At 42.1% G+C, this 26,922-nt stretch overlaps 2 protein-coding genes and 1 long non-coding RNA gene across 4 annotated transcripts; 2 read left to right on the top strand and 1 right to left on the bottom strand.

The window, feature by feature from the left end:
• Positions 1 to 897: 897 nt before the first annotated feature.
• Positions 898 to 7,417, top strand: metrnla (meteorin like, glial cell differentiation regulator a). Of its 2 annotated transcripts, none has more exons than XM_031312827.2 (4): positions 898 to 1,274; positions 2,942 to 3,330; positions 6,400 to 6,459; positions 6,607 to 7,417. In XM_031312827.2, exons 1-4 carry the CDS (start codon positions 1,174 to 1,176, stop codon positions 6,918 to 6,920), a joined length of 864 nt encoding a protein of 287 aa, XP_031168687.1. In that variant the 5' UTR covers positions 898 to 1,173; the 3' UTR covers positions 6,921 to 7,417. The 2 variants fall into 2 exon arrangements, with proteins under 2 accessions (XP_031168687.1, XP_035852834.1); XM_035996941.1 differs by lacking the exon at positions 898 to 1,274 and adding an exon at positions 2,108 to 2,731.
• On the top strand, positions 3,337 to 6,035 carry LOC118494158. Its single transcript, XR_004896248.1, has 2 exons — positions 3,337 to 5,227; positions 5,408 to 6,035. It is a non-coding gene; the product is annotated as an uncharacterized LOC118494158 (long non-coding RNA).
• Positions 7,418 to 16,110: 8,693 nt separating the features above from the next.
• atp5pd (ATP synthase peripheral stalk subunit d) lies at positions 16,111 to 19,213 on the bottom strand. The gene is made up of 6 exons (XM_031312938.2): positions 18,999 to 19,213; positions 18,404 to 18,542; positions 18,030 to 18,126; positions 17,777 to 17,848; positions 17,323 to 17,385; positions 16,111 to 16,392 (listed from the first exon to the last, which is right to left on the bottom strand). The coding sequence occupies exons 2-6, from the start codon at positions 18,523 to 18,525 to the stop codon at positions 16,261 to 16,263; spliced, it is 486 nt and encodes a 161-aa protein (XP_031168798.1). The 5' UTR covers positions 18,526 to 18,542; positions 18,999 to 19,213; the 3' UTR covers positions 16,111 to 16,260.
• Between the last annotated feature and the right edge of the window lie 7,709 nt (positions 19,214 to 26,922).

A 26,922-nucleotide genomic window follows, 5' to 3' on the forward strand; every position in this document is an offset into this window, starting at 1 on the left:
ATTGTCTGTGGCCCATCTTGATCCATCATTTTGAATGAATCAACAACTTATTAGGGTGAGCAATACAGTTAAACTTAATATGACTTTATTCTGGTGGCAGTTTATGACAGTTTTAATTTAACAGGAAGCCAGATGTCATAATGATAGTAGCTATATCCAATCAATGTACCAATAATAAACTGGTTTTAGCAAGTTATTCATTTACCTTTCTTCTGAAGGAATTTGTTAACAGAGGAGTTTGTCCTTTTCATTTCCCCCAATTTAGCCTGACTTCACTAACTTCAGGATAGGTAAAAAGGCTCTTGGAGCACTATTCTGCCAAATCCCAGAATTTTCTAAAATACAACGTCAACCTAATGTTGCCAGTATTAATTTAGGAATAATGCTGATTACTTAAAATTAAAAACTGCCAGTGTATGCTTGACTTTTATGCTCACTTAACATGCTGTCGGAATTTTTCCCGCTTGTTGTCAGGTGATTTATCTTAATACATCTCAATAAAGAAATAATGGGGAAAAAACAAATAAACAATCAAACATGCAACGACAACAACAACAACAAACCTTTACCCATTTACTCTCTTGATAATAATAATTTGTTAGGCATCTTTTGTGTTTAATCTCATTCAACTGTAACGTCGTCATATATTTAAGGTTTATGAATAAATTCATTAAAAATAATAAAATAACAAAATAATATTCTTTCTACCAGTGCATAACAGAGTAGCGCAGTGGTGTTGGTTAAAAAAAACCCAATGACCTTTAACCAATAATCTATACGCTAAAAGCACTCCTTATACTACACAAGCATCGTTTTATACTGTGAAGCTCGGAGATCGGAGCCTCGACCGAGCACCTGAAGGCAGCATACGTGATACACTGCTGTGAATGGGGTATGACGTGGGAGCAATCAGTGCTGCAGTCTGAGCTGAACGCAGAACTCCGAACTCGCTCCACATTTTTACGGAGGGCTGTCAGCAGCACTGGGCGCTACGGACGAAGTTTGAATAAGCGCTGTTACTCATCTGCACTTCCCGAGAGTCAAAGAAGAAACCCCCGGGGAACAGCATCGAGCGGACAGGGGACACATGGAAACGACATGTAGCTGGAAATACGGCGGTGAACTTCATCATAGTTTCGCTCGAGAAGAGGCGAAGTGAGCTGCAAGATAAACATGCTCACCCCGATGCTGGCCTCCCTGCTGCTGCCTCTTCTTCTTCTCTGTCGGATTTCTTTCTGCCAATATTCAAGCGACCAGTGCAGCTGGAAGGGAAGGTGAGGTTTACGGTCCTGTTTACTAAATGTAAAATGTAGATTAAAATGATAATAATAGGCTACAGTCTGAAAGTAAACTTGTGAGCGACCTGAAATGACCGAAACTCAGAGACCGAGGTGATATGAAATAAAAAGATGCCACAAATTAGGACAAAATACAAAAATAGAAGCAATGTTCATAAGTAATTTTGGGAGGTGAATGAAAAGTAGGCTACTATAGTTTCACAAACACATTTGAGTTTTGGTCTGGATGGTGGGGAATTTATGAATGACTAATTGACAAATACATTTGACAAAAGGGCTAGCTATGAACTTGGGAGTATACACTAGTGCACAATTGTACATTAAATTATTATTCTGATTTAAGTGTAGGCTACTAGTTAGTAGACACTTTTCAGAATCAGAAAGGGCTTTATTGCCAAGTACGTTGCACATACGAGGAATTTGATTAAATATCCCACCATAAAAAAATACTCAAATATTCACAGGATTACATGCACATATCCCCTAAGAGTTTTTAAGTATTTGGGGTTAGATTCTAAATCCTCAGGCAGCATATACTGGAACATTTCACCTCTCATCAAACATCTGCTGAAATCTGTTTTAAACTTGAGAGGCTGTGCCTCAAATAGTGTGGTTTTGTTTTTCATCCTCCAGTCAGGAGGGGTAGGCGATATTCAGCACTTTGAGCCCTTAACCAATAATCTGTTGTTCATTAGTGAGACTCTTGACTAATCTCCTTTAATTGCATGCAGAAGTGATGAAGTTAGAAATGACTTAATTAGAGGCATGCTTAGGAGAGCCTGGTTATGGGGCTTCAGCTGCATATGCTCAGCATGTGCCATGAGTTACTTCAGATCTATGGCACATTTGAATTTCAGCATCTCATTTTCAGGGAAGTGGGTGTTTCTCCTCCAGAGTCAAACCACTAGCTTGGCATGCATATGCTGGTGGACTGCCGATGGCTTCCTGCCTCTGGCTTTGCCACAGAATGACTGACAGACTGGAGTTTTCAAACCCTGACCAGGCATTAAGTTCTGGAGGGAGTCGTTTGGTCATGCTGGCGCCAGAGTCCAAAGTGCTGCCCGGACAAGTCTCTTCCAGTCTTTTTGGTGGCTTGAAAGCAAGGGGAGGTTCGGTGCGTGACCTGCATTTGCACTTGCATGCAGCAGGCCTAGCTACTGTTGCTGCCGTTGTCTGCCCAGAAGCCCGTGTCCCTCCATTCATCCATTTCTGCTTCCAAACTCTTCCCAAAGGCAGCCTGCCAGTGGTGCATTTTGCCAAAGCTCTGGGAGGAACAATGTGGTATGGGGGGGAGTGTGTGTTGGAGCTGAGGTCATTTTGGTTGCTCGGGCTCGTGACTGGTCATGCAGCCAGTCTTGCGCACAGACGGCCCTGAATGCTTCAGGAGGAATGTGGTCTAATGTTCTTACAGTCTGCCAGAGGTCTTCACCTTGGTCAGATAACTCTGGCTATAAATGACCAGAAAATCATTTTCAGATTATTGAATAATTCCTTTGTGCTGAGTTAAAGAACACAAAGAAAGCTTTCACATTCTTGGGTTTCTGTAATTGTACACTTTTTTCAGAAATTCTTAACAATGCCTTCCACTCGGAGTCTTGAGTGGTTGATGTCCGCTGATGTCTTTCCCCTTTCTTTTCTTCCAGTGGTCTGACTCATGAAGGCCACGCCAGGGATGTGGAGCAGGTGTACTTGCGTTGCTCCCAAGGCTCTCTGGAGTGGCTCTATCCCACGGGGGCCATCATTGTTAACCTCCGACCCAACACGGTCTCCCTTGCCGCCGCCCGCCTCTCTGTCTGCATCAAACCCTCTGCACACTCCAGCGGCACCAACATCTACCTGGACCGTAATGGCAAGCTGCGGTTGCTGCTGCGTGATGAGGACCAAGCTCAGGGCAAGGTGCAGTGCTTCAGTATCCAGGAGGGGGCTGTCTTCATCGAGGCCGTCCCGCACATGGACATCAGCCGCCGCATCACGGCGTTCCAGTATGAGCTGGTCAACGACAGGCTGGGGCCATTGGCTCACTCACAGGGTGGTAAGATACAACTCCATTAATGATGATTTTACAGCCCAATATTAGTGCTAAACCTGTAGATAATTGCTTTTCATCTAAGCAGCCTTTACAAAGGTCTTTAGACTTGCTTTTGATTGATTCCCTCTAGGTCTGGCTTCCTTTGTGCTTATTCCTGTGGTGTGTGCTGTGCACTAAATGCAGCCATCTACTGGTGGAAACTTTTATTAAGTTGAACTCTAATAGTAGGAAACTTAACATTTGCTCCAGCACGCTGTTAATACTGAAGCCAAAGTATTTTTCTCTGGTAGCGTTGTCTGTACATTTTGTTTTTTGTTTTTTTTTTGGGGGGGGGGGGGGGGGGGGATATATTTCTTGTCAAAGTCAAAGTCACTGTGAGAATCAAGACATCAAAATCTGAAGCCTTAGAGTCTTTATGAAATGTTTTTTGGAAAAAAAAAATGTTCGTATTTCAGCTTGTTTCACAACCATCTATACTTGATTTGACTTGGCTCTAAGCTATAATTGTTTTTTGTGTGTATGTGGAGAGGCACAGCCAAATAGGGGGGCCTCCATTGAAAAACAGCCATCTATTTTCCCGCTGCGTACCTGCCAAACCTACAGTTTCAAGCTGCGCAACTGTGCGAGCAATTGTGTGTTTTTTTTTCCCCACCTAAAGCAAAATATGAGCAGTATCAGGCCCACATCTGTTTTTACGGCTCTCTGGGTTCACATATCCACATCCTGCGTCATTATCTGGCACAGCAGAGAGAGAGAGGGAGAGGGTTAAATGTAGAGAGCAGTGAGCGTGGAGTTGTTTTGGCCACATTAGTGAGCTCTGCAGTATAATCTGGTTGTGTGATGTGGTCTGAGATAGCACTGGGATGATTCACAAAGACCGTGGTCTCGTGTCATCTGAATCCTGGACTGGTGGATTGATTGCTGCGTTGCTTCTTCTCATCTTTTTTTTCCCCTGTCTCTTCCTTCTTTCCTCTTCTCTATGACCCTGTGCTGGGATTGAGTTGCTCACCGTCAAGCTGGAATGTATCTCCAACCAGATGTTGGGAGGACCTTCTAGGAGCATATAGGTTTATTCCCCCCCCCACTTGTTCTTTTCTTGCTGTCACTCCCTCGGCCTCCCTTTCAGCTCACTTAAATTATTCCTTTTCTTCCTCTCTGTCTCACTATTTCCTACCTCCTTATTTTCTTTCTTGTCTATTTATCATTCTAGTATTTTCCTTTTTCATTCCTCTCCACTTCATATATCTTCGGTCTCTCTTCCCGGCTGTTTGAAGTGGTTCTCGTCTGTGCCGAGTGGTATTAGTGAGTTGTGCTCCATTACAGTGGAATGCATCAGGGCCCAGATGTTTCAGGGACAGTATATCGTGCCCCTCCGCTCCTCCTATACCACTTGTCCCATTCCTCATCCCTCTCTGCTCCTGTGAAGTGGTTCTGATCAGAGTAGCGCAGCACGTGCATGGGCCAAAGAGAGATGCTGACTCGGCTCTCAGCCCATTCCTGTGGTTCTGTTTCATGTCTGACATGTGAGCCTTGCTCGGCTCCACTTTGGAGGAAAGAAAAAACACGCCTGGGTTTAGGCCTCGGCTCTTGGCTGCTCTGTCTAATGCTATGGCAGCAAACAGGCTCACTTCAAAGGGCCTTTGCACTCTGCTCTGGGCGAGGTCGGCCGCTCTGAAGTCTCCCGGCTCTCCAGCTGTTCCCAAGCCGTCCGAGCTTGTGGCTGTTTGACCTCTGATCTCTCTGGTGATGCGGCAGCGCCTCGTGTTGCTACACAAGATGACCTAAGACATGCTCCCCCCTCACCCCTATACTCTCAACTTCAGACAAGCCAGCTAAAAATAAGCTCCAGCTCCAAAAGATGACAGGGGGCACACATCTCTGGTTTTGGACTTAATTCAGGGTAATGGTCTGCATATTTTTCTCCAGAATGCATGATTTCTAAACCAGATACATTTGTCAGATTACAGACCAGACTATATAAACTAGGTTGATTTCCAGTGCACTCAATTTACCTGAGCTAACCATATTAATCATTCTTTTTCATTTAATGGATGTACTCCCACTGCTGCCCCACCCTCAGCCCATTGCTGACTCGACACCCCTCCCCACTCCTCCTCTCTCCACCTGCCCCTGTGTGCCACTCTGCCGCAAAGGAAAACCACAGCAGATCCAGGGCTAATAAAGGCGTTGTGGTCAGGCCAGCCGCAGGACCACCTGAGTCAACTAATCATTGACTTGACTGCTCTCATTTAGGGCCCTTTCTCCTGCTATAAAACACTCTAGAGGCGGGCTGGCCGAGTTGCTGCCCTACAGCCACCAGTCAAAGGTAAAATGTAGCCTGGGGCAGGCTTTAAAGTATTTAAGTATTATTATTTGCCCTGAAGTTATGAGAGCATGCCCTCTCATGGCTTGCCTTTATTCTTCAAGACAATTATGGTAGGTGGGAGGTTTTGCCCTTCTTATTTGACTCCTCTCTGAAGTGGTTTTCACTTTTAAGGCTGTTAAAAACTCTACTTGATGTTATAGTTGACAGTGCTCACTGTTTGAATCCCAGCAGGCCTGCTGAAGTGCTTACAGAGCTCAGGTCAGAGATGTAGCCTTTGTAGCCGTGTCTGTTCTTACCCTTTTCATCTGGTCCTTGTTTGTCACAGAGCGTCAAGCGGTTCCTCTTGTGGCGGGGAAGCTCACTGAACAGCCCCCATGAGCATTAAAAACTCAACAGCATTTTTGTTAAACTTTTTTACCGCCATCAGCATGCCCAGCTTTTTTTGGTGTTAAAACAAGGAGCTCATGACAGCTGAATCCTGCTCTGCCGTCTTTGTAAATAAATAATCATCAGTGGGGATGGAAATGACATCGTCTGTGTATGTGTGAAACACATACTCCTACATGGCTGGCCCAGCCACAGTGGTATGTTTGTGTAAGTGGTACTTAACTGGAATGTTGTTGACCTGTAGAAGATTTTTATCATGCTGCAAGACCAGGAGTGCCAAAGAAATCATGGACTTTTCCTGTTTCTGTTTGTAGTGCTCCCATCAAACTCATCCGCCCTCTCTCTTTATTTCCATCCAGCACCCTGTCAGCCCTGCAGCGACACTGAGATGCTTCTAGCCGTCTGCACCAATGACTTTGGTAAGTTAAAGCGCTGTTTGGGAGAATTATAGGCTTCCTGCTGCTGTATGGTGTACAGAATTGTCCAATGAAAACACCATTCTGTGTAGCATGAAATATAGCCAGTTCCAGTTTTCTAAATCTTGTCTTCCTGCTTTGTGTTTTCAGTGGCACGGGGCAGCATTAAGAAGGTGGAGCAGGAGGAGGAGCACTCGTCTGTCACTGTGGAGATCAGCCGCCTGTACAGACAGAAGACCCAGGTTTTTGTATCTGGGGGTGTGAGGGTACGGAGGTGGACTGGCCACATCAAAATGCCCCTTCAGTGTGGGGCGAGGTTTGGGGAGGGCGAGTTCCTCTTCACCGGGACAGTGAGGTTTGGGGAAGCCTGGATGAGATGCGCCCCACGCTACAAAGACTTCCTGCAGTTGTATCACGAGGCGCAGGATCGGGGGACCAACCCCTGTCACGTGGACACATACTAAGTGTGTTACCTGCCCACACTCGGAAATATGACATGTCCTTACTGGGTGGGGAGAAGAGCTGAACCAAGAGTTCATGCTTAGGAGAGAACGAGGCTTACAGACTGGCAGAGCCTCTCTCCTCTCCTGCTGTCTCGTGACTCTTTGGAGACAAAGACTGGAGCTCCTGAATGTTGCTAAGCAGCAAGCTGGATGGACTCTGCTCTCAAAGTCGAACGTGATGCAACGTGGAATGTGTTCAGACTGCCTTTCTCGCAGACAAGGAACTCCCAGGTTTTAAATGTAGCAAACCCCCATTTGTTTTTATTTGTATAAAATGTGAATGAACATTGTATATTTTGAAGCTCTGTGCTTTGTAAAAAAGTTTGATGTACAGTTTTGAAGTTATTTCTTATGACAGAAATGTATAAAGTGAAAGCCTCTTATTTTTATTTTGTTTAAAAAATGATTTGCAATTTTAATGCCTGAATTCATGTTTTTTTCAGGCTGTACAATTGTTTAAAAAAACAACCAAAAAAAGCAAAAATGTTTTTTTTGCCATTGAGAATAAAAGCTTTTATTCCCTGGATGAGTGTTCTGTGGTGCTTTTGTAAAATAATTGACAAAATCAAAAAAATGTTTATGTTTTGGTCGGACATAACGACATTTGATTGATCTCTTTAGGCTGTGGGAAACTGATGGTTGCTTCTTACTATTTTTTGACATTTACGTCCAAACAATCGATAAATAAAAAAAAAACCCGGCAGCTTAACCACTACCGCTGTAAATCCAAACTTGGTATTTTACATTTGGTTGCAGATGGACATGGTGGCTCATTTCAGATCAGATGTAAAATTATTACTGGTGCTAACAGTTTTTTTTTTTTTCACACATATTCTCCGTTGGAATAAAAACACTCATATGATGTGCATTAGCCTCTCCAAGGTTCACCTTAGCCTTGAGCTGGAACCGTCTGCCAGGGGTAGAGAGAGATTGATATCAGAGAGTTGGGAGTGGATTCCTCTGCGTTGGTTCCTGTGGTGATGGGGGTGGCTGTGTGTCAAGGTCAGTGTGAAAGGCCTCTTTGTTCCAGCGCAGCAGCCTGGTATGAGAGAGAGGACTGAAGACAAACCTGAATACAACCCTGTGACTGGGCATGCATCAGAGAGCAGCACTCTCCAACCACACTCCAAATTTTGATTGGCATGTACAGTCCTGCTCAGGTTCCCTGCTTTAATGGAAGACTTTTTATTTTGATCACCTCAAATCAAACCCCGGAACAAATCCGGTTATTGGAGCTCTTAGCCATGTTGCTTCACCAGTAGATGCAACCTGTGAGACAGGCCTGTTAAGATGACATCTAGTTCATGGCCAAGGCTCTTTTTGTCTGCCTTTTCACTTAAATGGAAACACACCTAGAATGTCTTTCAATAAGTTGCCCCGCATAGACAATTGCTTTTCCAGACAGCACTGTGCATTGAAATGAATGTCTGAATTCCAGCTGAAAGCCAGCGGTCCCTGAATTGCTTGCTGGGAAATGCAAACAGAGTTTCTATGGTAACAATGCCTTACTGTGAACCTTCTCGCTCTGGCTTTTGAGTCTTGGATGAGGAGGAGGAGGAGGAAGAGGAGGGTCAGTGGGCATTACTTGGCTGGTGGGTTCTGTGCAGGTCCAGCTGGTTGTCAGAGCTTCCTCTCTATCCAGGCAGCCTTGTTCTGCTTGTACCATGTGGCCACCAGCAGCTGGTAACAGATGCACAAAGTCTTCAGGTGATTCTACTGCAACATAATCAATATCTGCATCACTGTCCAGAGTGTTGATGGTGTGCGCTGTGCTCCATCTGATCCAGTGCATATAAGATCTTTGTACACAACAAGGGCAGCATTTATCTTCTGGCTCTCTATTTATCTTTACTGGAGTAATCAATTAGTTGATTAAACGATCAGTCAATTGACAGACGACTATTTTGATAATCGATTAATAGTCAAAAAAGTAATTTTTCAAGCAAAAACGGTAAAGAATTGTTCCAGCTTCGCTAATGGGAACAATTTGATAACATGTCCTTGAGCTGTAGAAAACTGTGATGTTTCACTGTTTTCTGATGTGTTCTAGCTATTGTCACTAATACTGCACTTTCTTTCTGGGTTTAACTTGCATGATAAGCAGGCCATAATTTAGGAGAATGTTTATAAATAACATTTTATCACATTTGCTTCTAAAGGATTTGGAACTAGTGTCACTGGGTGTAGCTCAACCAATTAATCTGACTAATCTGTTATAAATGCACATGCTATCGGTTGCAACTGGGTGAGGTCCGATTTCATTGTAATACCAGTTGAAAAGGACCAGTTTAAACCAGACATAAATATGTGGTGTCTTTGTCCTGTCAGTGTGATTCAGCCAGAAGTCATTGCATGGTCATCTCGTGGGTGGAATTAAAAAAGAAAGAGAAAAAAAAAAAAACTACTGTTGAAAACTACAGACACAGCAAAGTGCAAAGTGACTTCGCAGAGAGAAGGGCAGTTGAGTTAAAGAGCAGGAGGTCCCCAGCAGTGAGAAGAAGGCCTGCAAGCTCAGTGTCTTGGCTTATAGTTTATGCCTCTTTGGGAAGTGCTGGAATGTGGGGAATGTGTTGACTTCACACACACACACACACACACACACACACACACACACACACACACACACGTGCTTCTTCCCCCTGCGCCACTGCCTTGATTAGCTGGAATCAATAGAGTCTCTGTGGTTTTTCTGTGTGTGTGTGTGTGTGTGTGTGTGTGTATGTATGTATGTGTGTTTGTTAGCCTGCACTGTGCGCGTGGCCCTAACCCCAGCACACATAAACACACCGCCCCAGCAGCGAGATAGCCACCACCCACACTGAGCCACAACTCACTCTGCAGCTGCAGTCCTAACACCTCCGATCTGACACAATGCTTCCCTGACACTTCTGTGATGCAGCCCTCACATGCTCACATTTCAGCTCACATTGAATCTTTCATCCCAATAATCATGTTGAATATTACTCTTTTTCTTATGATATAATTTGTTTTATTTATCAACAACCCACTTCAATTTAGGATTGCCGGTTCCCTCTACTGTATATTTCAGCCATGTTTGTCAAATCACACTAGCCTACTAGGGAAAATGAGCCCTAAAATTGTATGATAATCTATGATTAATCTATTTTTCACCCGTTAAATAAGTCCAGTTACACACATGAGTCATAGAGCTGGGTTTGAAAGGAACATCTGATAATGATTCAATGGTTGACCTGACGACGGGGCACCAAAGTCATTAACAATTATCTCCTAGTGCCCTTAAATATCTGTACCAAATTAAACGATCAACCTATCATATAGTTTTTGAGATATTTTAGTCTGGACCAAAGTGGTAGACTAACTGACAGATGACACTGCCATCCTTAAAGCCAAGTCGCTAGCGTGGCTAAAAATCTATAGCTGTGCCTAAAATAGGCATTTTTGTATTTGAGTAGCTCAAACCTATTTTATTAACATTTTTATATTTTGATCGAACATTAAATGCATTCAGTCTATGCATGTCATTCCAAATTCGAGCCAGATAGAGATTAACATATCAGAAAGTAAGGGTCAACAAGCCAATAAAGGCCCCTCACAGAATGCTCATTAATCCCCAGTGGGTCATGAGATGCCTCGCAGCCGCCTCCTTCGCCCCGCCTCTCCCACCGAAGCGCTGCGGCAGGATTAAGGACTCTGGTGTTGGGTGTCTCTAGCAAAAAGTGATTGCGAGGTCACAGCATGGGCCTGCATGTCTAAATATCAGGTATCAAAGGGGATCTGGGAATTGTGTGCTCCGACTGAGTAAATGGGTAGTGTGCATGAAGTAGACCAGGCACTGTCTTCATCAGATGGTTTGAAGATCAAGTTTTGGCAGAGAGTCATAGGATTGCATCCAGTCAAAATCATACAGTAGCAATAGCCAAAGTCTGTTGATAAAACTACTAAACATGTATGTGATAGAAAGCTCCACACTGCTAAGCTTTATCATGTAAATTCCTTTTTCCTGGCTGATGTCTGTGTTATGACTAATTATTTATGTTTGTGAATGGTGATTTGCTGCTACAGTCTGCTCCGACAAGACTGTCTCCTTTTTCCTTTTGTCCCTCATCGTCCTCTTTTCTTAATGAGTGAAAGTGCACGGCGGCTGTCAGCTCACATGGCTCCTAGAGGCCGCGTCGGGGTGCCCTGTTCGTTCAGCAAACACACCAATGTCCTCCAGAGTGGGGGGTCCTGCTGCACAGAGCTACTGGGAGCCGCCCAATGCCCAGCAGCCCAATAACTGAGCATAATTTGGCTCTGAGGACATCAAGCAAACACACTGCAAATGGCACTTCTATTTACTTGCCTTCACGTCCCCGCCCCCAACAGCCTTCATTTACTGTGATCCGCAGTGCCATTTCCAGGAGCCCCATGGCAACAGGCAGCCTTGTCAACGGGGGGGACAACTTTCTCATGATGTCATCTCATGGTGTTTGGCGGTCTGTTGCAAAGAGATGAAGCTTGCTGTAAGATGTCAGGATCCCAATGTAACTTGTTTCTACAAAAATACAAAATTTGGATTTTGGTATTGAACCTTGACCTTGAACTGTGATAGTAAAGTCATGTTTATTTGGAAGGATCAGGTTCTGTATATTTTAATCTCCCAATTCTGTGTTCCCTTGTTGTTTCTAGTTTCTCTTACTATCACCATAGTGTTAGAAAAATTACACTAAGAACGGTTTTGCTTCAGTTACCATTTGCATCCAAACTGCTGTTTTAGTATTTCTGTCTTTCATGTGTTAATCATGAAAGCTGAGTGACATTGCAAAGAGCACAGGATGTATCCCTGAGGGCAGAACGCATAATGTGGAGGAGATGCCGGGCCTGACCAGAGATAAGAAGAAAGCTATTGATTGCATGAACCGAATCACTAACTTGACTCCCAACTCCTTTAAAAAGACACTGTTGTGGGCGCCCAGATAGCTCAGTTGGTAGAGCGGGCACCCATGTGGAGAGGTATACTCATCGACGCACCAGGCCTGGGGGTAATTTCTGTAATTTTCGGAAACTGACAATCTGTAATCTGACAGCCAGCTCTTCACCCCACCTTGGAGTGTATAAACACTTTTGCGATGTGGTTGGACAACACATTGTACAAACTTATTTTCTAGCATGACCCAGCCCTAAGTGATACAATGCATTGTGGATGGACCATCACAGAAAGCTCCACTGATCACAATAACAAAAGCTTGTCCTGTCACTAGAGCTCTCTTGAATTAATCTTGGCTTTGAATGAGCATGTTGTTGCATGCTCTATACAACCTTTCACTCATCAACCCTTGCTTGTTGTCTGATTATGATAATGCAATCTGCCAGGGCTCCTCTGCTCTCAGGCCTGTCAGACTCAGCAGAACTGCTGTTTGCACAGTCCAATGAGCACCAGTGGCTTTGCCCTTTCGGTGGACTCCTCCTTGGCAACCAGGCTGACCCCTTCTGACCTCTGGCACGGGTCGTGGCCTTTGGATGAGAAGAGAAAAAAAATGGTTCCTGTCTAAATTCAGCCATTAGAATTTGGAGGAGACAGGGGCATGCCCTCTATCCTCTAAAGGAAACACACATCTTTGGGCATTGTAGGGTGACAAAGATCATCAGCCAATGGCGGGACAAGTGCAGAGCATGATGGATTGTGTAATGGAACATGTGATGTTTGATGGATGTCTAAATGAGGAGCATAATAGCTTGTGTGATGGATAGGTAGGAAGTGAACACTTAGATTTTCACACAGGAGCGGATGTGAGCTGTTTGGTTTTGGGACAGAATGATGGAGCAATTCTTGAGGGAGGAGGACTCGGCAAATGAGGCAATAATGGCATCGTACTGCTGTTTAGTTTTTAGGTAATTACTGTTTTTATTGTCAACTGGATGGTTTCACGCGTAAAAACAATTTCAAGCCATGAGCCAGCAACCCTCATGATCCAAATTAAATATTTATAAATTACATCATGTTGCAGTGTTACTTTCAATGAGGCCAGTTAGACATGGCATGCATACAACATGGGTTATAATCCCCCTAGATGTGCAAAATGGACCCATATTCAGCATTATGCAGACTACAGCATAATCCATGCTTTTGCACCAGTGAAGGAATGTGGTAGTGGTAGATAGTTGAAATATCTCATATTAAATGCATTAAGGTTAAAATAAATTACAAGGACATACAGTATGATGAGAGATTGGTGTGAATTCCTGTCTTGAAACCTTATTTTTGGGTGATCTTTGCCAACAAAAAAAGATCAATAAAAACTGATAAATAGTTTGAGTGTGCTTTTTCAACATTACGAGCACATGTTAAATGGAAACCCAACCCAACAACAGCGCTGCCTAATTCAGGATAGCATCAGAGGAATTTAGGGCCTGTCACACACCAACTCACACATAGCACAGCTCAGCACCACACACCCCAATGTCAAACATGGATTAAACAGATTTGTTACTTTTGCAAATGCTTGATTGGATTGAAGACACTTTAATTTCTCTCCGTACAATCCTTCAAATAAGTTATTCTGTTCAATTATAGATTATGGGCTACATGGCACACAGGGGTTTTATTAAAATCATTAATGGTAGTAAACCAGTGTGCTGAGTTCTGAGTTACGGCAACAGTTATCAAGTGGACAAGTGTTGGCAACAGCTGAATGGTCAGCTGGGAAAAGAATGGCTGAGCCCAGGGAAAGTAGAGCCGTAGGGGGTCACGCACACAAACACACACAGTTGTGTGCACATGCATGTATAGCTGTTTCACATAGTAGCTGGGCACAGGTGACAGTCAGTGACCCTTACTCAGAGTTCAGGACCCTGTTACATTGCTAGGGAGCTGCCTGCACTCCAAAAGTTCAAAGGTCAACCAGATTGGTAAGCATTGAGGATGTGATCCACAACTGCAAAGTACTTAAAAAAACTGAAGTAAAATTACAATTTGGCTGTTTAGCTTGAATGAACACTTGGCAACGACAGGACAGAAAGACTGACATGATTTTGATAAATGAGACCGGGAATGTGAGAAATCCCTTAATCTTAAAGAATATTTATTTATTCCCCTTTGATGCAAAGCCTGTTTTGATTCTTTGCTCCACTTGCAGAGGTTTGAATCTTAACTCTCCAGGAGCGTCTTGAGAAAGCTGTTGTGGAGCTGTGTGGTCATGTTGCACCACAGTCATGTCAAGTTTACCCAGTTGCAGACTGAAGAGACAAGAGCTTGCTAGTATGACATAATGTGTAGATTTTAGGAGGATTATCACTGCTCCACTGTGGAATGCATAACATGTCTGAGTGGGGAAATCAGAGATGAAGAGAGTAGCATTGAGGGCACCGGAGCCTCACGGTGTGCTGACAGAGACATTTTGTTACGGTCTGCAATCTAGAAAATGTGAGGCTGCTGAAAGAAAGTCTTAAATATGTTTATATGTCTCCACTTCTGCTGCTATGACTATGGAGACAGCTATATCATGTCTCATGTGCCTCTGGAGGACATTTGTCATGCCTGAAGAAATAACCCTGATGATGTCACCAGAGTCATCTACGTTTGGGCTTGGAGACATTTTTACTCAATGGGCATTTAGCAGGCGAGGAGGTTCTAATAAAAGTAAGTTGCATTACGGGAACTGTAAGATCAAGTGTTTTTTGGAGTTGACCCAAGATATCTCAATGTCAATGCTGCTTTGATTTTGATCACTATTTTCTTTTTTAAAGCTGTTTGTAGCAAGTTGCCAAATGTGGAATTGCAATAATACTGGTGTGCCAGTTTAATCCAAAATTTAAATAAGTAAAACATAAGAAACCACAGCTTTTTTCTTTTTTCAAATAGTGTCAGTGAATTTCATGCATATACAGTATCAATTGTTGAGTACCATTATGTTGCTTTTCCTTCAGTATTTGGTGATAGTAGGTGATTTTCACTTTTGTAATTCTGGTATTTGTCCTAACAAACTTATCTGTCCTAACGTTTTCATAGCAAGTATGAAAAAAGAGAACATTTTAAGGGGAAATATTACTTTAGTTCATCCATCTGAGTAATAACTAATATGTGCTGCTATTTTGAAAAAGGGTGAACATCTACTAACACACCGTTTAGTTTTAATACTGTCTAGTGTCTGAATGTGTCACTTTTTTCCACTTTGAAAAAAAAAAAAGCAAAATGCTAACTGCTTAGAAAAACCCTGGCCTAAATAAATTGATTATAAAAAATAGGTTGATGGCAGTTAGTATAATAAATGAATACAAGGCAAGGCCATAGGTTAACACATCTCTCTTAATGAGACAGATGCTGCCCCCTGGAGGAAGACAGTCTCTTGCCACTGCTCTATATAATGAATCCTGGGGCAATCACAATGTTGAGGCCAGAGTACATCCCTCCACTTATCACCATCAAGTCTGCATCGAAAGACAGAGTTATGTACAATATAAGACCACAAACCAAACCAATAATAACAGTGTAATAAGAGCACAGAAAGTAGGCTTTAGGTTTTAAGACTCTCTCCAATCCCTGAGAGAACGCTCATATTTCCAGCCGAAATGAAGATTTATGCTGTAGTCATAACAAAGCCTGAACAAGTCTGACACTGCATAATAAAAGGGCTGGAGCTATGATCATTTGTACAAGCCAGCCACACACTGACGGATGCCTTGATTCTGTCTAATGTAATAGTGGATCCAACACAGTAAGGTCGTGCCTACCTGCAGACATGAGTAAATATATAAAGAGATGAGTGCTGCTGCCCTGCTGATGCAAAAAACTGACAATCATAGGTCGCTTTCGCAAAGACAACAGTGACCCCACGAGGGAAGGAAACCCTACTCTGCTTTCTGCTGAGAGTGATTTGGCCAAGTGTGTACTTTAAATCTCATCAGTGTATCCACAAGGGTTAGATTTCTAGTGAGTGTTGGAGGATATTTCATACCAAATTTAGAAAGAAAACACAGTCCAACAGATCAAATTGAGTTCGTAACGCCTGGGAAGAAATTTAGTAATAAAACAACAATTTTTTGCCTGTGAGGGGTCTATGAGGTTGTTTATAATGGGCCTGTGAACACTGACAACCTTTAACTCATTTTACTGATCTCATAAAGCAAGAAAGTTTAACTATATTTTCAGGAATCACTTAAGTCTAATATGCTTTATTTTAATTTTTTCCTCCAGTAATACAGTTCTTGCAGTGGAAAAAACAACATTTCAGTTATTTACTAAACTCCTGAATGGATGAAACATGAATTTAATACACATACTGTACAGGTCTTCCTCAGTGGAAGATACATTATATATAGAATATGGTCAGAGTAGATATGTTTACAGTTCAGCAATGGGTTTGTGTGGCCAGTAAGGATGTTTCTCTTTGTCCAGCTTTGTTTCTGGGAAAGTGTCGTTCAGGTCTTCGATGGTCATCTGGTCGAAGGGAATCATGTTCCGGAATTTGTCCAGCTGGGAAAGGAAGAGCACAGGATGAGGACAAAAGTGAAGTGAAGAGGAAGAGTTTGTGGTAGAATCAGAAAATGTAAGACAAGGGAGGTAAATAAGAACCAGATTTTCTTTTGAAACTATTTCAGTTCTAGTACAGTATTACTGCATTTTGATTTTTCTAGCTGCAGGAGTCTCTCACAGCTCAATGAAGGTACAGAGGGGACTCATTTGGTGCACACATTTTGACGTAAAACTGCAGAAAAACCCCTATGGCAGTCTATAGGTGTGGACACATTGCATTTCTGTTTACCGAAATTGCCCTGCACACTTCAAAAAGGATGTGATGTCTTAAGCGGGTAATAAATGAATATTGGGCATCACAGCTAAACAGGAAACACACACTCAAATTTGTCTTACATACTTCAATAGAAGTGAAAGGGAGATGGAGTGGATATTTGTAGGATGGAGGTATAATGTGATAGCCTGGTTGACACCAGACCCTTCTCAATTGTAACTGAGAGTGGGTCTGGGGAAGGTTCATCGACAGTTCATTTCCAAAGGGGCGTCACCAACGGACGCCGCTCAAATGCCTCTGGGCACATTGGATAGTCCAACCAACCAGACCAACGATACGGGTGACGCTGCGCTTTCGGTAGCTGTCATGTTGAATGTAAACAAAAAGCCGCTCACCGTGGTGCCTCGATTTTGGGGACATTGGAAATGGGTTTGAATGGGCTCTTCACCAGACTGACTTGCAGAGCAAATCTCAAATTTGCCGGAAGTTCGTCAGGGTTTACCCAGGCTAATAATGTGACCATACCTTTGGTCTGTATATCTGTGTCATCTGGATTGTAGATTACTGTCTAAGACAATTTCCGGCTTTTGTATTTTAAGACAGTATTGATACACACAGGGGTTATGATATAAGTTTTTACATTTATAATTCCCCACCTCTTTCTCATACTGGGCAATACGACCTTTGGATGCTTCGATGTAGGCAGCAGCTGTTGTGTTCTGGAAGACAAAAACAGTTTGTGTACACTACAAAATCCATTGCCACTGTGTTGCACAAGCACATTGGAAAAACAACTAAATCATTTTAAGACCATGTAAAACAAATGCACTTGTGGATGATATTGTTTTAAATGGCACAGCTCAAATCTGACATCAAGAAAAATGTATTAATTAAATTCTATCAAAAGTTTGTATGTAAACCAAAATAAGTTATAGGCATCTGGTTCCTTCTCTATGATTGCTGGTGTTTGTACACAAACATGTTACAGAAAATTTTAAAATTGCTCTTACTACACTTAATCTCTTTTCTATAGTTTGAGGAAAACCTGAATAAAATTACAATACACTGCCAAATGCATATGCCATCTAATGCCATCACATTGGCACTCACCGCTTCCGCCTCCTGTGCATTGATAAGAGCTGTCTGAGTGTCTACAGGCTCAGGAACCTTCAGGCTGATGAACTGAGGGAAACAAAGTTAATACGATATCTGATAATAATAAAATACTCGACATGCTGTTATTATGGTCTTACCACCATCACTTTGCCTAATAATAATAGAAGGGTTTTATTTTCACTTCTGTTTAAAGACTTAAATCACTTTTCAGGATTACATAGTCAGATTTGCTGGTAACTTCACTTACCTTCTTTTCAAACTCATCCACCATGCCTGCTTTATCCACAGCAGATCTGTAGTAGCTCCAGTCAATTACAGCGGGTTTCTCTGGCAGAGAGGTGAGCCTGTGAACACAGTCATCTGTTTATAAACACCATAGTTTACCTTTAGCAGTGGTGTGTCAAGATAATAGCGTATTACCAACATATTGTGTATGTAATGCCTGCTAAATGTGCAGAAGAATATGCACGTAATACTATACTTAGAAGTACAATGGTGCTGCAGAATTACTGTTACCCTTCTAAAAAGGTAAGAATTTTTTTTTTAGGTAAGAAAGTTCACTACAATGATAAGAGCTGGACATATGTTGGAAATTGTATATATTGTATAACTTATACAAACTTTGCAGCAACAGCATCACTCCGTGTCTTCAGGTTATTAAACATGGTCCTCTGGTTGGGCGGCACCCTCTCTGCAAAAGCCACCCAGTCAATGGTCTTCAGTGCAACTCGTCTCCCAGCCATGTTTCAGTGCGTGTTAACTAGAGGGGCAGGGAAACTCAAGATTGATCCTTACTCATAATGAACAATGTTAATGGCGTAGCCACTTAAAATAGCTTCTCTTTATTGGCATTGTTCTAAATAACCATATGTGTCCCCCATTTCTTTTAACAGATATTTGGATATGGCCCTGAGTCTCTTTGGAAAGACACAAACAAATTGATAATTTGCCAGCTAAGGAACGGTATTAGTTTGTACTGTGTGCTACATAACAACAACAAACCCAGTCAGCAAACGTAGGTAACATTAGCAAGGTCAGAACAACACCGCCGACAGGCGGAATATTAAACAGCAGATTTACTTTAGTGTCCTTTTGCAAAAACACTTTGTAAACGAATCTGCTACATTCCTCCTGGATTATATTGCGACAATCTGTTTAAAGCATCGTTATGACAAAGTTGATCATTTAAAAATAGCTAGCTAGCTACATGTCATACCGTCGATAGAACGAACTCCTCCAAACTGACTGCCGACAGGAAACGGAAATGTACGATGAGCTAAGGTTCATTTAACAGTTAATGTCATAAAACAAACTGTTAGTGACGGTCTCAAATTCGTGATATAGCTAATTACACTCAAATACTTTTTTATTGAAAATAAAACCTCAACCACGGATTTGTCAACTGTAAACGACCTTAAATATTAAGGTAACGACCATGCAGTCAACAATACCACTCATCTTACCACTCATCTTCATTGTTTTATTTTGAAAGTTTGACAGAAAATGTAAATGTCGTGTATTATGTCTGCCTTGACGCTAAGTGGAACATTTGTTGCCTTCTTGTAAAAGAGATTTTAATCTCAATGTGATTTTTTTCCCTGGTAAAATAAAGGTAAAATAAAAAATAAAAATAACATTATTTACAGAGCGTGGGCTCTAATGATATTTAAAAAGTGTAGTATAATGCCGATACTACTAAGATTAGAAAATAAAGTAAAATCTCAAATTGTATGACGTCTTAACAAATGTTTCTGACTATTTTAGTTTTATTTGGAAAGTCACATCCATAATGCACTGATCAGAACTACATAAACATAGCCTGTTTGACTATATCCAAATGGGCACATGTGTATCATTCTATTGTATAGTCTATGATAATTCTGTAGTGCAGCTATTTTAAATTGTATCCCTCACTTGTCCCTCTCTCCAGAGCTACAGCTACCACTGAGACTGCAGACATGTCTCTAGCATTGTTTAAAGTTGATTCTGACAGTAATTTAGACTTGAAATATAAATACAAATTAAATAGATAAACAAAATATGAAAAAAGAGTGTCGCACTCACTCATGACATCAGTATTTCCTAACTCCTGCCTCAAGAGTCAGGACACAATGATCCAGAGGAGGAAAACCAAGAAGAGGAGCAGGGGTCCGCCTCCTGTTATGCTATGCAGGTGGGTGGCCCCACTGAACACAACCATCACCATGTGCATGATGAGATACCCGTCATCTTTATCTTTCCCCTATGAAGACCTAAGAAATGTAACACATAGGCAGAGGATTTGTGGTTGTAAGATGTGTAGTTTGCAAGAATCGTGGTCAGTTATACAAAGTTTGCAGGAATAAGACAAACGTTTATAAATAAATACGCTTACTGTACATTTTCAAAACCTTATTGAGGAAGGCAACAATGAATCAGGCTGCATTCACGATGAGTTAAAGGTGAGACTTTAGCCAGAAACCCATTGTTTTTGTGCATTTTTTTTTTAGTTTATTTGTCTTTCATCAGCCTGCCTCCCTGACTACTGACAGGACATCACCTAACAGCAACCCTTGCATAAAATATGAATTGTCTACAAATCATTGTTATATAACATTATTCCTAATATTATTTCACCCTGAATTTTGTTTGTTGGCAAGTAGTTCATATAATAGAATCAATTCTTAGCCCAAGACATACGAGCATATACTGCAACACTTAATTTTGTTACCACCTCACTCTTTTTGCCCTCTCTCCAAATTCATGCACATTATATTTTCTTTTATAGTTTTACATGGATTTGGCTATTACTGCGTGCTACTGCATGCACTATACATTAAATCAAAGAGCCATAAAGCCCACTAAGCTGATTTAGATGTCTACTTTATTTGATAAGCCTGCTGTATTTGGCATTAGTCAGATTTGGTGGGGCAGGAAATGGATTTTTATAAATAATTTTTTCCACATTTTGGCAAGAAGAGAAAGCAGATATCACCCAGTATTTTTGTGTTTCTGAGAATACACTGGAGATAAGTGGAAATAATTGTGGCCCACTTTTTGGTCCTGTTCAAAATTGTTAGATGTATGCAAATCATATCTATAGGTATAGGCCCACTGCATACATAGGTGAAGACATGCTTTACACCATGTAAACATGCTGTAGCCAACCCTGCCCCTGCTGCTGCACAGAGGCTCTTTGCCGTGGCTCTTGTGTGACGTACTGTGTTGTTCTGTCTTACCGAAACATGGCTGTGCCATGAAGAATATGTTAGTCTAAATAAAGCCACTCCTCCCAGTCACAACAATACTCAAATTCCTAGAGGCTCAGGCCGAGGAGGGGGAGTTGCAGCCATATTTGATTCAAGCCTGTTAATTAATCCTAAACCTAAACTAAATTATAACTCGTTTGAAAGCCTTGTTCTTAATTTTCAACATCCAACAAGGAAAACATTACAGCCAATTATATTTGTTGTTGTCTACCGAGCTCCAGGTCCGTATTCTGAATTTTTATCGGAATTCTCTGAGCTTTTATTATATGTAGTCCTTAAATCAGACAAAGTACTTATTGTAGGTGATTTTAATATCCATGTGGATGTTGACAGCAATAGCCTTAGTATTGCTTTCAACTCACTAGATTCAATTGGTTTCAGTCAGAGTGTGCATAAGGCAACTCACTGTTTTAACCACACCCTCGACCTTGTGCTGGCATATGGCATAGAAATTGAAGATGTAATAGTATTGCCGCAGAACCCTTTATTATCAGACCATTTTTTAATAATTTTCAATTTCTTACTACCCGACAATACGAAATTAGATAAAAGCTTCTACACTAGATGCCTATCTGACAGTGCTATAGCTAAATTTAAGGAAGCTATTCCAACAGCACTTAACTCAATGTCGTGCTTTAATAAAACAGAGGAACTTTATGTTAACTGCAGTAACTCACAAATTGATAATTTTGTAGACGGTGCTACGGCCTCGCTACGGACGACTTTAGACTCTGTTGCTCCCCTCAAAAAGAAGATGATGAAGCAAAGGAAACTAGCACTTTGGTATAACTCCCAAACTCGCAAATTAAAACAAATCTTGCAAAAACTTGAAAGTAAATGGCGTTCCACCAAACTGGAAGAATCTCATTTAGATTGGCAAGACAGTCTGACAACCTATAAGGAAGGCCCTCAGAAATGCCAGATCAGACTATTTCTCATCACTAATAGAAGAAAATAAGAACAACCCAAGGTTTCTTTTCAGCACTGTAGCCAGGCTGACAGATAGTCACAGCTCTATTGAGCCATCTATTCCTATAGCTCTGAGTAGTGATGACTTCATGAGCTTCTTTAATGAAAAAATTAAAACAATTAGAGATACAATTCATCATCTTTTGCCCTGAACTTCTAACGGTTCACCTTTAAACGAAAGACTGCTAGAAAGAACGACAAGACCTGACATATACTTAGACTGCTTTTATCCTATAGACCTTCAACAATTAATGCTAAAGGTCTCTTCAGCTAAGCCATCTACCTGTCTCTTAGACCCCATCCCAACGACGTTACTTAAAGAAGTGTTACCCTTGGTTAACACTTAATTACTAGATATAATCAATATGTCTATATTAACAGGCTATGTACCACAGTCATTTAAAGTAGCTGTGATAAAACCTCTTCTGAAAAATCGACCCTGATGTCTTAGCCAACTATAGACCTATATCTATTCTAACCTTCCCTTTCTCTCCAAGATCCTTGAGAAGATAGTCGCTAATCAGTTATGTGATTTTCTACATAGCAACAGTTTATTTGAGGACTTTCAGTCAGGATTTAGAATGCATCATAGCACAGAGACGGTACTGGTGAAAATTACTAACGACCTTCTAACTGCTTCAGACAAAGGACTTGCCTCCGTACTTGTCTTATTAGATCTTAGTGCTGCATTCGACACTATTGACCATATCATCCTGTTACAGAGATTGGAACATTTAGTTGGCATTAAAGGAATCACACTAAGCTGGTTTAAGTCCTATTTCTCTAATTGATTTCAATTTGTTAATGTTAATAAATCCTCCAGGTACGCTAAAGTTAGCCATGGCGTTCCACAAGGCTCAGTGCTTGGACCAATTCTATTCTCCTTATATATGCTTCCTCTAGGCAATATTATTAGGAAACACTCAATTAACTTTCACTGTTATGTTGACAACACCCAATTATACTGTAATGGCAAAATTACATTTAAGCATGATTCTTTATATTCTTGTCTTATTTCTGTTTTACTTTCTCTCACAATGCTGAAAGTGAGTTTTTCTGATTCTCACATGTTGAAAGTAGGAGCCCCAAAGTCTGGAACATAGTGAAGCACTGTTTGTCTGAACAGATAGGGGCTACAAGGTCACCCTAAACTATCTCTCCCGGTACATTAATTTCTCCCTGGATAGTTAAGACTTCTCAGATAGTTGAGATAAACAGGATGTCTAACCTTGGGGTAGAAAGTGGTACAGAGGGGAAGTAGCGAAGTGGCTCCTGAATGTCTACTATGTTTGATTGATTGTAAGAAATGCAGAGTCATGCTAAGCCAAGTGTGTGTGTTGCTATCCCTCTAGAGATGTATATAAGCTCAGTGTTTCTGTTCATTCGTTGAAGAGACTTTTTCACACTGAGCTGCTGTGCCTTTTGTGAAATTGTGTTACTCCTATATTTGCAAATATAAATAAAATACAAAAAACAAACTTGGTTTAGTCTGCAACTGTCTTTATTTGTTTCACGACTTCTATTATTTTGAAAAACCACTCCTGCTGGAAAAGAAACTTCCACAACAATACTTATCAATCAAGCCAGACGAAACCAGTCAGTTAGCTAAACTTCAAGTATGCATTAAAGATATAAAATCATGGATGACCTACAATTTTCTGATGTTAAACTCAAACAAAACTGAAGTTATTGTGCTGGGCCCTAAACACCTCCGAACCTCATTATCCGAAGATATAATTACTCTGGATGGCATTGCCCTGGCCTCCAGCACTACTGTCAGAAATCTAGGAGTTATTTTTGATCAGGATATATCCTTTAACGCCCACTTAAAACAAACCTCAAGAACAGCCTTTTTTCACCTTCGTAACATTGCCAAAATTAGGAACATCTTGTCTCAAAACGATGTCCATGCATTTGTTACTTCCAGGCTGGACTACTGTAATTCCTTATTATCAGGATGCTCAACTAAAAACCTAAAGACTCTGCAGCTGATCCAGAATGCTGCAGCGCGTGTTCTGACAAGAACTAAGAAAAAAGATCATATTTCTCCTGTATTAGCTTCTCTGCATTGGCTTCCTGTAAAATCCAGGATTGAATTTAAAATCCTTCTTCTGACCTACAAAGCTTTAAATGGTCAAGCACCATCATATCTTGAAGAGCTCATAGTACCTTATTGTCCCACTAGAGCACTGCGCTCCCAGAATGCAGAGTTACTTGTGGTTCCTAGAGTCTCTAAAAGTAGAATGGGAGCCAGAGCCTTCAGCTATCAGGGTCCTCTCCTGTGGAACCAGCTCCCAATCTGGGTTCGGGGGGCAGACACCGTCACCACTTTTAAGAGTAAACTTAAAACTCTCCTCTTTGATAAAGCTTATAGTTAGGGAGTGAGGAGTTGCAGTTTTCGCTTAGACCAGCGGGGGAAGGTGTGTAGCCACAGTCATGGCGCACCCCCTCCCTATCTCTGCTTCTCTTCATAGAAAGCTTACGTATATTTAGGGAGTGAGGAGTTGCAGCGTTTGCCTAGACCGGCGGGGGAGGGTGTGTAGCCACAGTCATGGCGCACCCCCTCCCTATCTCTGCTTCTCATCATAGAAAGCTTACGCATATTTAGGGAGTGATGAGTTGCAGCGTTCACCTAGACCGGTGGGGGAGGGTGTGTAGCCACAGTCACGGCACGCGGCCTCCCTATCTCTGCTTCTCTGCAGCTCTTAGTTATGCTGTTATAGTTTTAGACTGCAGGGGGACATCCTTTGACACACTAAGCTTCTCTCTCCTCTTTCTTTCCATCGGTGTGTATCCATGTCCCAGAAATGCTTGTTACTAACCTAGCTCTGGGGAGCTTATTCTCCGGAGTCCTTATGCTTTTTTTCACCCAGCATGTTTCCTTGGATTAGGATGGCACCTAAATCATGGTTGCAGCTGTCGCCATGGTCCTGCTCTATGCCCTGCTGTGCCCTGTTACACCCTGCTACGCTCTGCAATGCCCTGCAACATCCTGCAATGTCCTGCCATGCCCTGCTGTGCTCTGCTGTGCCCTGCAGCGCCCTGCTGTGCTCTGCTGTGCCCTGCAGCGCCCTGCTGTGCTCTGCTGTGCCCTGCAGCGCCTTGCAGTGCCCTGCAGGGCCCTGCAACTCCATGAACTACTACAACTACTATTTCTAGTCATTATCTTTATTGTGACTATTATTGCCACTGTTCATCACACCCCCAACCGGCACCGTCAGACACTGTCTACCAAGAGCCTGGGTCTGTCCGAGGTTTCTTCCTAAAAAGGGAGTTTTTCCTTGTCACTGTCGCATTTACGCATTTATGCATTTATGCATGCTCTTGGGGGAAATCACGGGAATTGTTGGGTCTTTGTAAATTATAGAGTGTGGTCTAGACCTACTCTATCTGTAAAGTGTCCTGAGATAACTCCTGTTATGATTTGATACTATAAATAAAATTTAATTGAATTTTGTGCTTGCAGTTTAGACCTACAGTCTATGGGTCTGACAGACTGACCGCCACCGGAGGGACCATAAATGTAGGTGTAAAGAAGGGCGTGGATAATATTGAAACGGGGGCCGACAACGCCACCTAGGTTTTAGCTGAGGCCTAAGACCTCTTAAAACTACCAAGATTCCAAATTAAAGACAAAAAGATTAAAACCAGTGGTGTTTAAAACAGTGAGTAAAACCAGTTAGATGAATAACAAAATAAAAAAAAGGCATAAAACAATTAAAATTCCTCCTTAAAAGAATTTAAAAGCAAAAAGCACAACCAACTAAGACCAAGCTAAAATAGTGCAGCAGAATAGGAGTGGGAGGTTAAGAGGACAGTCCACGGGTCTCTGCTGGCGACCAGCTTCTTCTCGCCTGGCTCCTCCCCTCGGGCGTAGCCTGCAAAGGAGAACTCTAGGCCAGTCAAACGTCCTTTAAACTGCCACAGCTTTGTACACTACACACTACAACAAACACCGGTCTTAGAGAGACTTACGCGGAAGGGAGAAGTTTCACCTTCTCCCACTGTTGCCGCTAGCGATCAGTGTTTGAGTTTTCCTTGGTGTACTCTCGGGCCTCCTCCAGACCAGGGACGATGCTGTTCTCACTGGAATCCCAGTCTCTGTGTCTCTGTGTCTCTCTGTCTGCTCCGTTCTGTCTGCTCCGTTCCGTCCGTTGTGCTCTGCGTCCTCCCTCGTGTGCTACTGTGCTCTCTGTGTCCTCCGCGCCACACACACGCACATACTGAGTGACGGCTGGCCTGAGGGTGTACGAGTCCGTTGCATTACATTACATTACATGTCATTTAGCTGACGCTTTCATCCAAAGCGACTTACAATTAAGTGCTTTCAACTGTGAAGGTTCAAACTCCAGACAGCAAGTAGTAAGTGCAAGTGAATTAGCTTTAAATAAGCAATAAGCAAAGCTGCAAAGAGACATATGAAAGTGCAGTGCAGTTGCGGGACTGGGGAGCGTTGCCGGCCTGCAATCTCCAGAGTGTAGTCGAACGGGGCCTTACCCTCCCTTTTCCCCATGAACTCTGTCATGGCGCGCCCAGAGGAACGCCCTGGAAGGTAGGCTCACACATTAGACAGCTCTATCACACTCACCAACCACAGGCCGCTCTGCTCCCCAGCCCATCGTCCCCCTATCACCGCTCACTCCTCTCTCTGGTCCGTTCTGTCTGTCTCTCTGTCGTGCACTGCTAGTCCTCCCTCATGTGTCTGTCCTGTTGCTGTTCTGCCCTTTTTATGTCTAAAAACAGTCAATCCCAACCTCTGGTCCCCAGGTGCAAGTCCTTAAATCATAATTATTAAATGTCCACTGGCGGAAGTAAAACCAAATTTAAAAACACACACCACACATTTCAAAATAAAAGCATGCAACAACATAAGGTAAATACTTAAAACACAGCAAATCCAAAGTAAAAGCATGCTTCAATAAA

Source organism: Sander lucioperca, chromosome 21 (genome assembly GCF_008315115.2).
Source record: "Sander lucioperca isolate FBNREF2018 chromosome 21, SLUC_FBN_1.2, whole genome shotgun sequence".
Taxonomy (NCBI): Eukaryota; Metazoa; Chordata; class Actinopteri; order Perciformes; family Percidae; genus Sander; species Sander lucioperca.

Excerpts from the sequence above, each read along its gene's own strand:
- metrnla (XM_031312827.2), top strand. The coding sequence starts at position 1,174 with ATGCTCACCCCGATGCTGGCCTCCCTGCTGCTGCCTCTTCTTCTTCTC. Across the intron at positions 1,275-2,941 it reads CAGTGCAGCTGGAAGGGAAG|TGGTCTGACTCATGAAGGCC; the intron begins GTGAGGTTTACG and ends CTTTTCTTCCAG. Across the intron at positions 3,331-6,399 it reads ATTGGCTCACTCACAGGGTG|CACCCTGTCAGCCCTGCAGC; the intron begins GTAAGATACAAC and ends ATTTCCATCCAG.
- atp5pd (XM_031312938.2), bottom strand. The coding sequence starts at position 18,525 with ATGGCTGGGAGACGAGTTGCACTGAAGACCATTGACTGGGTGGCTTTT. Across the intron at positions 17,849-18,029 it reads TGGATGAGTTTGAAAAGAAG|TTCATCAGCCTGAAGGTTCC; the intron begins GTAAGTGAAGTT and ends TGTTTCCCTCAG. Across the intron at positions 16,393-17,322 it reads TTGCCCAGTATGAGAAAGAG|CTGGACAAATTCCGGAACAT; the intron begins GTGGGGAATTAT and ends TTCCTTTCCCAG.